Raw genomic sequence first — 16,087 nt, forward strand, 5'->3', positions numbered from 1 at the left:
CCGTGACTGTGACCACTCAGACCTACTCCAAGACTCATGTATTATATATAAGTGCTACACCAGATCTCTGCACAACTAACAGTCAACAGGAAAACGTGGCAGAGGGAGAGTAATAAGAGCTCTCTTCAGATCACAGACAGAATGAGCCAAGGCTGATGTCCCAGGCTTCCATCTACCTTAGCTACCCCCACATCTAAACCTGTAAAATGTGTACGTGCAGTCCCAACATGTTGCTAGAAGTCACTCCCAGTGTGTGTATATATATAATATATACAGTGCCAAGGTGGGTGAGTCCCTGTTAAGGGCTAGGGAGAAGTAAGGGTGGGTCTCTGAAACAGAATGTATGCCTGCTGTATCAGGACATCTTTCCCACAGCTGCAGAGTATTTTACTGAAGGCACAAAAGCTTTTAGGAAAGTCAAAGAAATTGAACAAAGCACTGGCAAATATTAAAGAGAGCACTGTCCTGAAATGGCAGAAAATAGACATCAACTTGATTTGTTTTTCCATTCTCAGTCCTATAATTATGTGTTCCATACAGAAAATTAGCTACGCCAGACTCTGAATACTTTAACAAACAGCATCAGTCCCTGCTTTGAGCACTTGGCAATGAAACATGCAGCGCTGCCATTGAAACAAAATGCATGTTGGACAGGGATCCTAAAATCTCATACTGGGGATAGAAGGGAAGATACTCTAAACCAAAGCAAGGAGAGAAAACTAACAGCATGTGTTCATGAGCACAGCGTCCAGAAGTCCTACTAAACTCATCATTCTTTTCAAAAGAAAAGAGGTCATTTCCTTTTGAGGCAACAAAGGCATCAGTACAAATATTTACTAGGGAAACCTGGATCCTGAACAGATCATAAAGTAAAATATACAGATCAATCCCAGTGGAGAATCAGTATATACAGGGATATATTTTTTTAAAAAATAAATCTCCCAAACAGGAGATTTGTATCATTTGACCAGAGCATATTCTAAAAACACATGTTGCAGGCTCTACACTTATGCCAGCACAGTTGTTAAGTAACTCATTCCCACTAGTTTTAAATATACCATTCTAAGGAAACAAAACACGAATGGAGAAATGAGAGAATTTTTAGCTTGAAAACCAGAAGTCACTATATGAACATGTGATACGATCAATTTAAGTCCTTTCAAAATTCCTTCTTAACTGCCTTCTATACCTGTTCATTTAAAAACATGTCTTCCTAGAGTCACTGTGCTGTTGTTCTTCATTCTCTTGAAAATAATAATCCAAGGATCACAGTAACTTCCAATTCCTTTCTTTCTCATTTTTGAGCATGCTCTAGTCCCTTCCGATACTGAATGGATTCATTATTTCATGATCACAGGCAGAAAACTCTTCCCTAAGCTTATGATGAAAATTCGCTTCTTGTTAAGCCTCATATAAAATTACCTGAAGCCTGGTTTTGTTTTTACATCACCAGTGCTTCCTGCGTGTTACTTTTGTACCAGCAACATTCCTCTCTCTAAAAGGCTGTTAAATCCTTCTGTCTGTAGCCCCACCAGCTCAAGCTGTGAGCTTGTCACATACCACAAGCCCAGGCCAGCACTGCAGAAAAGGCTTCTAGACGGGACAGGAACCAGCACTACTGACTCAGGGGGCAGCATGCTTCCCTGTGAGGCGGAGCCAGGGCCTCTTCTAGTTTATATCTGAACGCGTTTCAATGCGGATATGAAAACCAGAATTACTCATTTAGGTGGACATTCTTCCGATCAGCGATCTTCGTTCTTCAACAATTACACAGAGTTTGGCTGAACTCTGTTACATCCAACTGACCGAAAATGTAGGCCAGGGGGGTTATCCACATGAAATCCGATAGCCACTTCTCTCTCTGTGGTATGAGGGCAATTTCTCCTTCTGGAAACCTGTTTGTGTTCATCTGATTTGCAAAGTTGGGGCACATTCTTATGTTTTCACACCATGCACCCAGACACAGAGCTCAACGGAAAACTGCAGCGCACTTCCCTGGACATTGCAGGTTGGCTGTTGCTATTACAGCCATCTGGTAGCATCCTCAAGTTCAACAACCCCAATAACTGTATCCCATCTAAGAGTTTCTCCATCTGTTCAGATGGATCTGCTGCTCACTACCTTCCTCAGCTGTAGGTTTGAGTAGTGGATCATACTGAATCCCATTTCAATATATAGCAACCCTCTATTTGATACCTCCTTGGGGTCCCAGCTTCTACATTCTCACTTTAGCAAAGATTATCTACACTAAACCTATTAGAAATGATTTCATATGAATTTAAATAAACAAGCACAAATCCTAGGAATTGCTACTCTGCTTATTGGGGTTAATAGTGTTTGAACAACTATTTCCTTCCATCAGTTTTGTCCACTTTGAATCACATGGCACAGAATACTATTTATAGGAACTTAAGGAGTTGCCACAGGAATAATTTTGCAGAAGATAAAGCAGTATTAGTTCACAGCAGGATAAGTATACATGTTCTTCGAGTATGAAAGTCCTCTTTTAGCATGGGGCTTTTCATTAACTTTAAAGCTCACTTGCTACCAAAAAATAAATTAAAAAAAACCCAAAAATCACAGCCAAGCACTTCTCTCCCAACTTCAGCAAAGCAGTCAAATCTCAAGTCATGGGCTGACTATAAGTAGAGCTATTCATATAACTACAACAGAATCCACACCTATGTCACTATCTCATTTCTTTCTGGTATGTCACTATCTCATTTTTTTTCTGGTATCCTAAACCTACTATTTAATAGTTCTTCATACATTGTAAGCACTTTAATTTTTCATTACTTTTGTGTTTCTAAGAACAGACCAACCTTTTAGGCGTTTTAGTCATCTAGTTTTCACAATACAGATCAAAATTGTTTTTGCATGGGACTCTACCTCAGTATGAGAGAATGTTTGCCTTCCTATACTTTTGCTTTTCTTCAGGAAAAACGTTCGGACTAAAAGCCCGACTTTCTCCAGCTAATCTTTAAAGACTCCCATCACAGTTTTGCTATCCCACGTGCTTTTTCCTATAAATATCAAACTACAAGTGCCTGGACTGCCTGCTGAGATGGAACAAATCTGTGCATATATGCACCTATATAAATCATTTTAGTTCACAAGCTTTCAGAAATCACACTGAAAAGCAGATCAGAACAATATGCTGTAATTCAAATGTTGCTATTTCTTCAAATAGAAAGTTGTTTTGCCAGGCCATGTGCCACATGATTTTGTGGCTTCTCTTGCCCACAAACACACACAGCCTCTTTGCATTAGTATGAGATACTATAAGCAGGCAGTGCACATCAGGATCCTCTTTTTCCTCTTTTGCTTCTAGCTGAAATGCCACTGAGCGTTTTCTGAGAGCCAGGTGGCAGGAATAACAGAAACATAACAAAGATAGCGATATGAATGTAGAATTAGGCTAAAGAGTGTCTTATGTCTGGGAAAATACAGAGGAAAATCTTGAGACTACCTGTCCTATCGAAAAGTAACATGCCTGCCATCTTCATCCAGCACAAGATACACCAGCCACAATGAAACTGAGCAGATAATTGTGCATTCTAACTGCTTGATAAGGAGGAGTTCATTAAGTAATGTAGCACACCCAGTATTTTCTGAAATGACCTGTACTGAAATTTGCCATCCTCCCACAAAGAAAGAAATGCGACATCAGGAGCCCCAAGGCACCCCAAACCTGATTTTGTGAAGCCAGGTAACTAGTATCAATAATCGAGAATATCCTCCAAACTGCACAGCAAGTGGAGTACTTTGTATACAAGATCCCTTTTCTTCCCTGTCCTCCCTCATGGAAATAAGCTTCCCTGACAAGAATAAGCTGAAGCAACTTCCAATCAAACAAAGAGCCTGTGTGCATCAACAGAATAACAGTGACACTTGCTGTCAATCAGGGGTGTGGAGAGGTCAATAGATAAAGCGAGTCATGTAAACACCCTGCAAGTCAGCCACTTTGTATGACAAATGGTCTCAGCTTGTCAGCAAAGCCTGGGTACTCCTTGCACTAAACACACCAGCTAGACAGAGGGTGGGGGAACAACAAAAAAACTCCCACATATTCCTCCATCTCCCTCAGGAGTAGTAACATTTTCTTTGGGCAGGAGTTGGCAGAAAGTGTCTCTTCCATCTGGGTTTTTTCCCTCCCCTCAAGTCCTTCACTGGGTTTTTCTTGGTGGCATTCTTATTTATTTTACCCTGACGCAGAGTGAATGTGTCTAACAATCGCTCAGCTGAGATGCCTGGCTGCTTCACAGCATTAGATTTTGTATCACCCTTTACATGACCCTGTTTCACAGGAGAACACCAGGCAGTAGAATTTTCTCATATTCAAGTGCCCCTAAGTCATTTACCCACTCACTTTATTTTACCTGTAGTTTTACTCTAGCATGTTTCCACTCCACACACCTGCTTCAGAACTGGAAGACATCTAGATGCAGCCACGCAGCAATGCCTCGGTCAGTCCTGCACAGACCCAGCACCTTCTAGCTTAGCAGTCCCACACTGCTGCAGCACTGCGGCTTCCAGAGCCCCGGACACCCCTTGCGGCACTTCCCCAGACGCACCAGATGCTCAAAGTTCAAGCGCAGGTGCAGCACCGATTCATTCATTTTTGGCCTCCTATGTGTTTGATTATGAGGGTTCAGCAGGCTGCTGAAAGGTGAGTCTTAAGTAGATTACAGAGAATTTAAACAATATGTAATTAGCCAGCTAATTATGATTCTTCCCTTTGTGGAGGAAGGGGTGAAAGAGTCAAGACTCAGAAGAGTAGCTTAACTTCTGTTCTTTAAGTTGCCATTTGGAGGAGCACCTCTACCACAACACCAAACACCAGCTATGAAGCAATCTAGGCAGACTCCATGTCCAATGCAGAATGGCAGGAGCTTATACAAAATGTTCTTACAAACAGGACCCTACTATCTCTACTAATTCCACACCTACCCTTTTCTAAGTAGGTCCTCGGTGCCCAAGGAGGGTCCTCCTCAGCATATGGATCACTATACTCTACCACAGCTGCCTCCTCCTCCTCATAATCCTCTGGAGGTGGGGGTGGAGGTGGGGATTCATCAAACACTGGCTCATCCACAGGCGGTGGTGGGGGAGGAGTATCTGAAACTGAAAATACACAATAGTATAACCATGAAAATGTCTCTTGAACCATGTTAGCAGGTTGAAGTAATACTCCATACCCCAATTAGTTGCACTGGCACCAACAGCTAGACTTGTGGAAATACAGTAGAGACAATAAAATCCAGGGAAGAAAGGTTCAGGTTTCTCCAATAAAATTACTTCCTTTTCCCTCCCTTCACAATTTCAGACAAACTTGCAGAGGCAGCAGAGAAGGCAGAATTCTAGCTATAAGCAGACAAATCTTTCATCCACTCAAAACAAAAGCCACATCTAAATCATAGATCATAAATCATAGCACAAGGAAGCAGCAAACTTACTGTTTTCTTGAACTCTGGCCACAAATCCCATTAGCGGTAACTGTGGAGTTACCTGTAGGATGGAGGGGGGAGGCGGAGCAAGGGATGCTGCCACAGAAATTAAAGAGAGGCATTCAGTTAGAAACACAACAAAGCAGCAAAGTAGACATCATCAGCACTCAGACGTGTAGCAGTCTGCCAAGAAGCTGAGATAAAATAGCTGACATTCAAAAAGAAACAGCTCAGGTGGCTTAAGCATATTCCTAATCCCTACTTCAAGGAGATTTCTCTATTTTTAAAATTTCCAACCCAGCTCTTTTTCATAAGATTAAGAATCCGTGCTGAAGTATTTTTCTGATCTACTGTGCGATTCCCTTAAGCTGAAGGTTATTACTACAGCAATCTAGCACTTTATGAACAGACCTAACTAACAAATGTATCAAGAGGATTCTCACCCTGTAACTCTCCACCTTTCCAATCAAACTGCTATTTCTAGAAGCGACTTCTGCAACAGCATCCACAAATCCTTAGTAATGAAAATGGATATAACTAGTTTTTTCCAAAACATAGGCTAAAAAAAACAATCAAATGAGGCTGTTATTTTAGGCAAAACAGAAAAAGATGCTTTTGAGAACTGAGTGTACTTGGAAGACACAGGACTTCTGACCTTACTGGTAGAACAAAGTGCACTGTGCTGCTGCTGAGAAAGCAGGGCCTATTCCAGATGTGCTGCCTCATTTCCTCCCCACCTGATTTCACAGACCACTGCACTGAGCTCTGGCACAGCCCCTTCACTGGTGCTGGTAGAGCCGTCTTTGTACGATGCATGTGAATTCACATTTGAAGAATATACTCTGAGCCAGCTGCAAATGTTGTAACACTGAATTTGTGGTTTAATCCAGGATTGAAAGTTTCAGATAGTTAACCAGTTTTATCTAGTTTTAGTATCACTTTGCAAGAGTAATGCAGAAATATTCTTTAAGCAAGTTAGAAGATTATTTTTCAGAAAGCACACCTCAGGAAAAGCACAACTAAGTTAATTTTCTTATTAGTAGTGGCATACAAAAAACACTGTCATGTCCAAAAGAATGAGGGAAAAAGCTCTACACTTCATGTACCAGTACATTTATGTAGCTTGCAGAACTAAATAAATTGCAGACTAACTCCAGAGCCAGTAAGAAAACTGTCAGGCATGATGTAGTATTTTTCAGAATTAATTCACATCAACATACAAAACTCCAGAGCATTTGTCTCAAACTTTCTTCAGTTTGCTTGTTTCAGTAAGTATTATCTGAAGTGCTTTGAATGTCTTCTGTCACTCACATTCACATTTCTTTCACAATCACATACCCCAAATAACAAAAAAAACCCAGAGCAACCATCCTTTTTGTGGCAAAAAAATCCTTGTACCTCTGTATAAAGCAAGCTCCATTATCTCACCACTTAATTGATATTCCTTGAGAAAAACTGAAATACGTTTCTAATTACAGGTTCTTTCACTTGACTGATATGACTTCTGAGAGTATTTGTTCCTTCAAGTATAACCACAGTACCTGGAAAAAGATTTGGTCTTGCATTTTTTTTCAAAGCAAGGAAAGGGAACCTGAATTTCAAGTCCTACTGAAATGCAGTAATAGTCATGAATTCAGCATTCCTGTGTAACTGTGAAACTCCTGCCTTTTTAATTATATCTGCTATAAAAATGTTCAGTTTCAAAATGTTTCCTCTATTCAATGTCATATGGATTCACAGAATTCCTGTCTGTCATACAAGACTAGCTTCAGTTTCATAGGTCCCTCCAGTGTACTTTGTTCGTGTGCTATATATATTTCTTTGAAAGTAATAACAAGGTTTTCCATGTAGAAAAATAAATGACGCTAGACAAGCACACCAAGAAAACAAAAAAAATAATCCCTTAGTTTAGTTTGGGTTGTGTAATTTAATTAAAACGGTTATACTAGCACTAGCTGACATCGTTCCTTTAACTATCTGGTTAGCGCTTCAGTCTACGCATAGTGCAGGGACTATCATATTATACTGTCTGTATATGATATATAATGACTTTAAGCTAGTTTTGGCCTTTAGGAGCCAACACAATTAAGTATTTTACTAATAATTACTTTGTTTATAAAGTGCATCAGAAGAACTTTACTGTACCTCTGCTGTCTCAAAAGATGAGATAAACACCAGCTTAAATATTCCCTCCCAGCTTCCTTCCATATAGACCATTGGTAAATTAAGAATTCATCTGTACAGTTGCTGTAAATTAATTCAGAAATGCTCAAAAGCACCTTCCATGCGATTGCTTTGGCCTGGTAAGAATTCACATACAAATACTGTGTAGTGCAAACCATCATCTCAGTACTTGCGCAGTTTCTCCCACGGGGTTTTAGCCTGTGCTGAGCTCTATGCCGCTTAGACACCAACATCTAAGGCTGCAAAGTTAGAGCACCTGTTAGGCGGCATGGCTGGCAAGGGTGGCTTTGGGACAGACATATGCTGAGCTCATTTGGAGTCGTTGGAGTTTCTTAATATTTTCTTTTCCGTTATTAAAAAGGTCTCACCATGAAGTACAGAAGTTGTATTATCTTAGAAGTGGCATTCAAAAGAACAGGGCAAGGCAAGTATCTTTCATCCTTCCGTGAAGCGAATAAACAAAAATGACTATGCCAACATACTAAAAAATGGAAGTGAAAAAAAACAGTACTGCTTTTTTGCCAAACAGCCTGCAAAGACATAGCTGCCACACTCCTCTGCCTATTGTAAGGTATCTTTCCACCACTTAAGTCTGCGCTTCCTTCCCCTCTTCAGGAATGCTGAGGAGCAATTGTGGCCACTATCCTGTCACTACTAACCCTGCTCCTTACAGACAGAACAGTCCCTCTGTTCTTTGGGTCTTCATCAATTATGCATGCTTGAGCACCCTCTCCTTTCAAGGTACAGGCCAAAATGAACTTGGTTTAGTATAACTGCAAAGCTAATAAATTCTGTACTCTGCTAGACATAAAAATAATTTTAAAGTCTCTTACTACAACTGCTTATTTATGTTGTATCAAGTATGCCTGTATAACTGAAGTATTTTGTTTGTGATTTACAGCTCAAGTGACTAATCACCACAATCATCTTCTTTTTGAGTACACAGGCTGAACTGTAGTTATGTAACTTATTTAAATTCTCTTTGGCATTTTCTGTGATTACCTATTAACAACGCAATGGTAGCTTGCAGAGAATTATCCCTTTGCTAAAGCAGAAATGCACAGCAGCTGTCAGACACTCTCTGGATATACTGAAGATCATCTTTACTGCAAAGGTAATTCTGAAAGATTTTGTACTGCTACTACCCTTTCCTTCTTGCCTACTCCCCTTCAGCCTTCCATATGCACATAGTGTGCTTAACAAACACCACACATTTCAGGCAACTGGGCTACAACGTAGTCATATAACTCTTCCACCTCCCTGTCCCCAAGCAGGACCATCCATTTCCTTCTCAAGTTAAGTGCACACATCTCTTTCCACAGTAGTTAGTACACAAGCAGTAATATTTGAACCTGATCAAATCCCTTAAATGCAGATTGCAGCATTTGACCTAATTCCCAGTTCAGTGCTCAGTTTAAAAAAAATAAAAAAAACCACCAAAAACCATCACCACCACAACCACAAAACACGAATGCACCGTAGCGCTTGAAAGTCAACATTCGACCTTGCTGGTAATAGGGCATTTCCTGACACAGAACCTTCAGTACATCCTCTGCATCTTTCTGTAGCTTTGTCAAAAAAGAAAGACTCCCCTGCTCTGGTATCAAAACCTTCACGTTTTTCCCTTCAGGGAAAAGGACCCCTTAGATAAAATCTACTACGTTATGCCTGGCACACAGGACACGCCACTCCTTGTTAATAGCTCATCCTGCTTTATAAGACAGGTCACCCATTAAAATAACATCGCCTGTGGACTTAGCAGATGACACAGCTCCCTTGCATCCCACATCAACACCGCTGATGTCTCCAAGGTGTCTAATGCTTACCCTTGTACAACAACTGCAATTTCTTGAACTGTCCATTAATCAGAAGGAAAAAGCATCCAAGATAAAGACTGATTAATGAAGAATCAGCCTTCTGGCGCAAAATCAAATACCCAACCCACGCCAAAGCAGATACATGACACATGGTGTAGTAAAGGACTAAAGCTTGTCTAATAGGGACTGTGAAATCAAAAGTCATTTATGTGGCAACACAGCCAGTATTGTTTTAAGCCACCTGCAATAACGGGAGCTGAACACTGTACTTGGACTGCAGCTTTGGCGTGGCTACCAGCAACATACTGGAAGTTACCTGAGACTAACTGCTAGATCTGCAATGGAGACAGAATACAGTATTTCAGAGATCTGAAGGGCACTCCATTCACCACTGTGTTGAATTCAGCAGAGCAGAAAAACTTTCCTACCTGGGTTCTGGTTATAAAACGGTCCTCCGTTCATCTGGTTCTGAAGGCTTGTCTGTGATGTGATCGACGGAGGACGCCGATATGGCAAAGATCCCCCTATTGTTGGGGGGGTGTGTCGAGATGCAGGCCTGTTCATGCTGTAGAACTGAACTGTGTGACCTAGGTTAGAAAGAGAAATGTATTAGCAAAGAGAAGAATGACGCCTGCCTTTTTTATATCTGCAGTCAAGACTCAAATGCTTGGAAAGGTTTTTGGGTCTGGGGTTCTTTTTTCCAAACAGTCTGCATCCCAGGAGCAGTCAGCCAGTTCAGCTTCCAGACTGGCAGGACACTGGATGTCTCGATAGCAACACAAAACACAGCTATCCCAACTGCCCATACTTAGCACTGTTCACAACAGCCAGTATGAAAATACAAAGGTGTCTAAGCTACAAAGCTTCAAAAGGAAAGAAAATAATTCCCAGTTATCCATTTTTTATAACTTATTATAATAACTTTGTGCAAATTTAGTTATTTATAAACCTGCATAAAAATAACACTTCACAGAGTCCAGCAACTAAGCAATGTACACATACAAACTAGCTCTGTGCCATTTTCGAGATTCAATGCTGTTACCTTCTACAACTGAAAAACACAATACTACCTATCTTAGTGCCGTTCAGGAAACAGCCAGAGAATCATCTGGGGATAAGAGAACGTTAGAAACTGCCTGAAGGATGGAATAAATGAAATCATACTCAAAGACCCTCTTTCAGGGAGCTGTCAATCAAAACAACTCCTTAAAATCTTGCTCTCCAGTTTAATCACTTCCTATATCAAAGTAATTGATGCTGAATCTAAGCAAGCAACGAATGAAGACCATTAAGCTATTTTCTGTGCTCACGTAAAGTTCTCTGGCTTATGCACTGTATATAAAAGTAAACAGTACTCTGGATTTATTAAACCCATATGGGTTATTAACCTCCCTAACTATTCTGCCTCCACCATTCGCGCTAGAGGTAAATCTCAGAATACAATAGAAAAGCGATGTCACTGTGGCTGAGGAGACATTCATGCAGGGAAGTGAACAGAGAAACAGACCAAATGAATGTGCCATTTTTAAAAAACTTCATTGTTCTCCACTATGTTTTGATTGCTTTGCAAAACTTCACACTAGGTCAGTAAATAAAATGCAAGTTGCTTGCTCTATTACTTGCTTCTAAGAGCAAATGCATGAACTAGAGATTCACATTCCTCCTGCTTTGTACAGATACGTATGTCTCAAAACCCACACTTTTTACGGACGAGGAATAAGAAGAGTTTAGAAGCAATCCACCTGGTATATAGTTTTTTTCACATTTTTCCTAATGCATCTTTTCAGTGTGTCTGCCTCCCCATGCACTGGTAGAAATTGGTAGTGATTGGAGAGAAGGAAGGAAAAGAAGAAACAGGGATAAGAGATCTTTAAGGAGAAAAAACTACAATCTCATCGAAGTATTTGAAAAGACTGGATAGTTTACCATTTATTTCAGAGAAGGCATGCACGCAACCTCACTAACAGTGCTGGGAAACAAGAGATCTTAGAAATAGTAACCAACCTGAAATTTCTCTTATTAAATTGTGAATGTGAGTTTATAGCCATTAAAATACTAATCCCTGCTTGATTTTGACTTGTCAAAAATACAGAAGCAGTATGGCTTAAGAACTGGGATACTGACAGTGCATCAAAAGTGGAAAATTGATTGAGGCCCTATATGGCACAGCTCATCTTCTAAACATGAAAGGAGTTTAGACATCGGGAGCATCTTCTGATACCAAAATTCATCACAGTTCGGAAGCTTCTAGTCATAGTCATGGATTCTAGTGCAAGAACTTTCTAATTTTACATGAGCCACAGCACCTTACATTAAATGTGATCTGAATGCTTCTGGCACCTGGTGAAATTCTTACTAAAAGAGACCAACACTAATAAACACACAAACCAGTTCACACCATGGTGATCAGCCTTCACTACAGTTAGAAGTAACAAAGCACTAGTAGCTATATACAAATTTGGCTAAAGGAGGTCTTCACAGGGCAGCTGTAAGTCCTCATCAAAAGCTGGTAAGATACAGCATTATGGTTAGTTAGTACTATATGCTGCAACTTCAGCATATGAGAAAATGAAAAATGTAGGGTTATTTCATAAGCATTAAAAAAACCAAGTTGCAATACACACCATAAGTACCACCTATTAAAACAAAATGCTTTAGTACTATACTGTGTAATAAAAACTTGTATTTTACTGAACACCAAAAAAAAATGCCCTTTTAATCAGTTCATTGAAAGGAGACTTGTCATTTGAAAGCATTGAAGAAACAAGTCATACAAATCATACTTTGCTAGACGAATCTTTTTTATTCCATGACTGAGAGTAGTGAACAAACTTCCCGTTACTGAAAGAGAGTAATCAGACACAGAACTACCAGTGCTGGTTCCCCCCAGACATAATTAGTCTACAAGATTCTTAGTATCCAAACCACAATAAAATGATAATGTAATAAATTATTATATACACCTAAAAATAATGATGAAATTAAATGACTGCTGTTTGAAAAACTAGCACACCTTGATTTGTCTACTACAACCATTACCTTATAGTTGGGTATTAGCCGATATTTTTCTAGTTACATTAAAAAAGATTTTAGAAAAAGATAAATCACTGCTTCTGAGGCAACTTTGAAAAGCCTTGGCTCGTGACCACTTCTGGGTTCATCTGCCCGGTGGAGCAGACACTCACCTGTAGAGGGTGTGGAAGAAACAGCAGGGGGAGTTGGAGAGGTGAAGCCATCAGCAAGGGGCTGAGCTCCTGCAGCAGCAGCAGCAGCATCTGGGGCAGCGGAGGAAGGGGCAGGAGCAGGAGGAGTGGGGGCAGGAGCAGAGGTAGCAGGAAGGGGAGAAGTGCCAGCCGAGCCAGCAGGGGCTAAGTGAAGAGAGGAGGAAGAGGTGGCGTTAATAAGGAGATATGTTAGCAAGGATTAGAGAAAGCCTTTGACTACCCAGTGTTAGCTATTTATTAGATGCATAATACTTTAGAATGCACGAGGAGATGAGAGAAAAATGGACCTGTTAAAGAAAGGCTCATTCTTATGTAGACGATAAATGAGGGTCAAGCAAATCCACCTCTTTCCAGGTCTGAAGGGAACAACCCTTTTTGTTCTTTTCAGAACATTTCACTGAAAGCCATTACTTTTGAAAGATGGCTTTACATTTTGTTTGTTAATGCTTTGATCTGTAGCACTGCTGCCTTTAGCTTCTGTACGAATTAGAAAATACAGAGAAGAGGAAAGCCAAAAATTTCCAGTTCCTTGGTTCAGAAGCATCATGTATTTCAGATCACACTGCAAGCCAACTAGACACTCTTCTTCACTGAAAGGGCTGAGCAAAGGAAAAAGGAGAACCCTATTTCTGGAAAGACTGGGGCAATTACATTGAACAAGTGCCTTTTTGTGACAACTCAGTCAGGCTTGAATCAATGTACCAAAGATTTACTCTGTGCCTGCCTGTCATTTAATCTAATTTTCTAAAAATATCCTGTGTATCTGCACGAACCGCCAATGAAAAAACATTGCTTAAAAGAACAAGGGAGAATCTTCCCCCAGCCCACTGAAAAAGGTGTTGTGTCCTACCTAGTCACATGCAGGCAGCCAGGCAAAAAATTCTGATAAATAAATACATAACAGAAGCATTAGAGCACATCAGACACTCCCAGAAAAGATACTACTTGATTCCAACTCATACTATCTATCTATAGCACGCAAGTTTCAAGGCTTTCATGTTTCTGGATAACGACCTTTGAGACTTCTCTTGGGGTTTAGGAGACTTGCAAATGCTAAAGGTTAATGCTGAGTCCGAAGGAGGAACAGCAAGTTACCATTTACCTGGATAGACACTGGGAGGAGATGGCGTGGGAACAGCAATAGGAACACCCACACTGCCACTTCCACTGTTCTCTCGACTGCTGCTCCGACTACTTGGGTGGCTTCCTCCACTACTTCCACTGCTGCTGTAAGAAACCAAAATAACCCAGGGTATGAATATGCTGGTATGCGTGCTGAAACATAAGATCCCTCATATAGTACCTTACTAATTCAGGGAAGTAACAGGGAACAAGAGAAAAGAAACAAGGATGGTAGAAATCTACATAAAGCTTAATTTTTCCTAAAACTGTTAATTTTGACTACAACACAACAGGTTTTTCAGTTACTTTTAGTGAACTTGCCCAAAAATGAAACAATGCCGAAACTTTGTTCCAAAGCACTTCATTCCAATATTGTTAAACTCCTACTGAGCAAACACAAGTCTTTTTCATGTAATTTACAAAACACACAGTTGTTTAGACTCTGATATATATGCTTTCGTATGAGACTACTGAAATTTGAAAATTTTAAGATAGTAAAGAAATTTGGAAATTTTAAGATAATAAAGTAAAAAAAAGATTTTCTTTTAAGTCCATGTGTTTAGCCATCCTCATGTATTTATGGTATTTTAAAAGTAAAGATTTCAAGGGAAGTATTTCGAACTGTCACAACATAAAATTTATTATCCTAGAGAAAAGGCTAGCCATCTGCAGAACCTTTGGTAATACAGTTCAGCTTTATTCTGTGTTTGAAGTTTTCAATATCCTCAAAATACAATGCTCTTTCAGCTACTCAAGCTATAAACACTAAAGACTGTTCAAATAAAAATATGAACTAAAAGCATACTATGCAGTCCCTCAGCATTTAAAAGGCAAGTTGTATACAAAGTCTTTTACCAGTTTTGTAAGTATTTTGTAAAATAATACCACTATCTACTTGAAATACTCCACAATTTTAATCATTCATTAAGGACTGTAACTAAGGCATAGCACTAAAATTAAGGTGACTAGAGGATTAAGTGAACAAGCCCAATGTGATTCACTATTCTGGTTTTATTAGAGTGCACTCTTGTCATGCCAAATGGCGCCTCCAGCCCATATCATGAAGTAGCAGGCTTCACTGTAGAGGTGCAGATGGATTTGGTATTTATCGTAGCATTTTCTGTCCATATGCTTATACAATACTAACCACACTTTGTACAGGACTACACTGAATACCTGTATGTGCGATTCCTCTGATTGACAGAAGCTGTTCTAACAGGGCTCTGTTGTGAGGGAGCCATATTGCGCGTTGGACTAGGCACGTAGTCATTTGGTACCACTGGAGGACGTACTGGTTCCAACGTACGATAGGGAGAGTGACGCCTACATAAGGACAACCATATTTCAGAAGCAAATTAAGGTAATACAGACAAAACCAAAGACTTTTCATTCTTTAAAAGACAGCTACATGCTAATCAGTAATGGAAGCTAACAAAAATGTTTTTCTGTAATTTTGTTATAATGATGTTTCTCAGGTACTTCAATCATCCTATTAATAAACTCTGTGTTGCACATCCCATTCTTGTTCCAAAAGTAATCCGTACCTTGTTTCAAAACAAAATCACTATGGTCTGTATGTACATAAATAACCAGAAACCAAAAAACAGCATGCATCCCAGTTATAACACATTTTCCTAAGGCCAAAGCCAAGTTCATAGACTTAATAGGAAAGTACCTCTGTCACATAGTAGACTAATAATTAATGAACAGTGCCACATACTAATTTTCCAGTTGTTTAGCACCACCTGTCAAAGCCATACAGTTAACGACTTTTTACTCTAAAGCATGTAGTTGTAAGTGTTCTGCAATGATAAAAAGGTTCCTGCTGGGAAAGGCTGATGACACCCACTGCCTTCTGGCAGAAATGTGCTAACTGATCTAAGACATGATCAGTATACAAGGATGTAGATATAACACCTCTTGACCTTTGTGAATGGTTAAAAAAAAACCACCACCAAAAAAAAAAAAAAAAACCCAAAAAACAAAAACCCACGCTACAAAAAACAAATCTTCCCTTTTTTTCCCTTCTGTTCACCAAAGCCATTTACACATTCAGTAACTGCACTTACCCAATAGTTCCTTTTCCCGACATTGGTGGACTTGGTGGCTTCTGGGTGGGTGGTGTTGTACGAGGCAGTCCACCCATCTTCATGTTCTGTGTGCTGACCTGCATGAAAGAATGGGGAGAAAAACAGCCTTCACTAAGGTCAGCTTCTAGGGGGAGAGACACTGGGATGCTTTTAGCAATTAACTCTAAGAAGGGGAAGGTTTAAACAAACAAAAAAATTGAGAG

At 39.9% G+C, this 16,087-nt stretch overlaps 1 protein-coding gene across 18 annotated transcripts in view; it reads right to left on the reverse strand.

Annotated features, from left to right (window-relative positions):
• ABI2 (abl interactor 2) overlaps positions 1 to 16,087 on the reverse strand; it is a 71,803-nt gene that overhangs the window by 6,475 nt on the left and 49,241 nt on the right. For 3 of the 18 annotated variants that reach the window (XM_055812525.1, XM_055812531.1, XM_055812523.1), the window contains 7 exons: positions 15,864 to 15,961; positions 14,971 to 15,117; positions 13,775 to 13,899; positions 12,634 to 12,816; positions 9,877 to 10,035; positions 5,457 to 5,543; positions 4,951 to 5,124 (listed from right to left, as the gene is read on the reverse strand). In XM_055812525.1, the coding sequence (XP_055668500.1) occupies positions 4,951 to 5,124; positions 5,457 to 5,543; positions 9,877 to 10,035; positions 12,634 to 12,816; positions 13,775 to 13,899; positions 14,971 to 15,117; positions 15,864 to 15,961 (973 nt within the window). The remainder of the gene's footprint in view (positions 1 to 4,950; positions 5,125 to 5,456; positions 5,544 to 9,876; positions 10,036 to 12,633; positions 12,817 to 13,774; positions 13,900 to 14,970; positions 15,118 to 15,863; positions 15,962 to 16,087) is intronic. The other 15 variants (XM_055812533.1, XM_055812529.1, XM_055812538.1 and 12 more) reach the window with 7 other exon arrangements.

Source organism: Falco peregrinus, chromosome 8 (genome assembly GCF_023634155.1).
Source record: "Falco peregrinus isolate bFalPer1 chromosome 8, bFalPer1.pri, whole genome shotgun sequence".
NCBI classification, from domain to species: domain Eukaryota; kingdom Metazoa; phylum Chordata; class Aves; order Falconiformes; family Falconidae; genus Falco; species Falco peregrinus.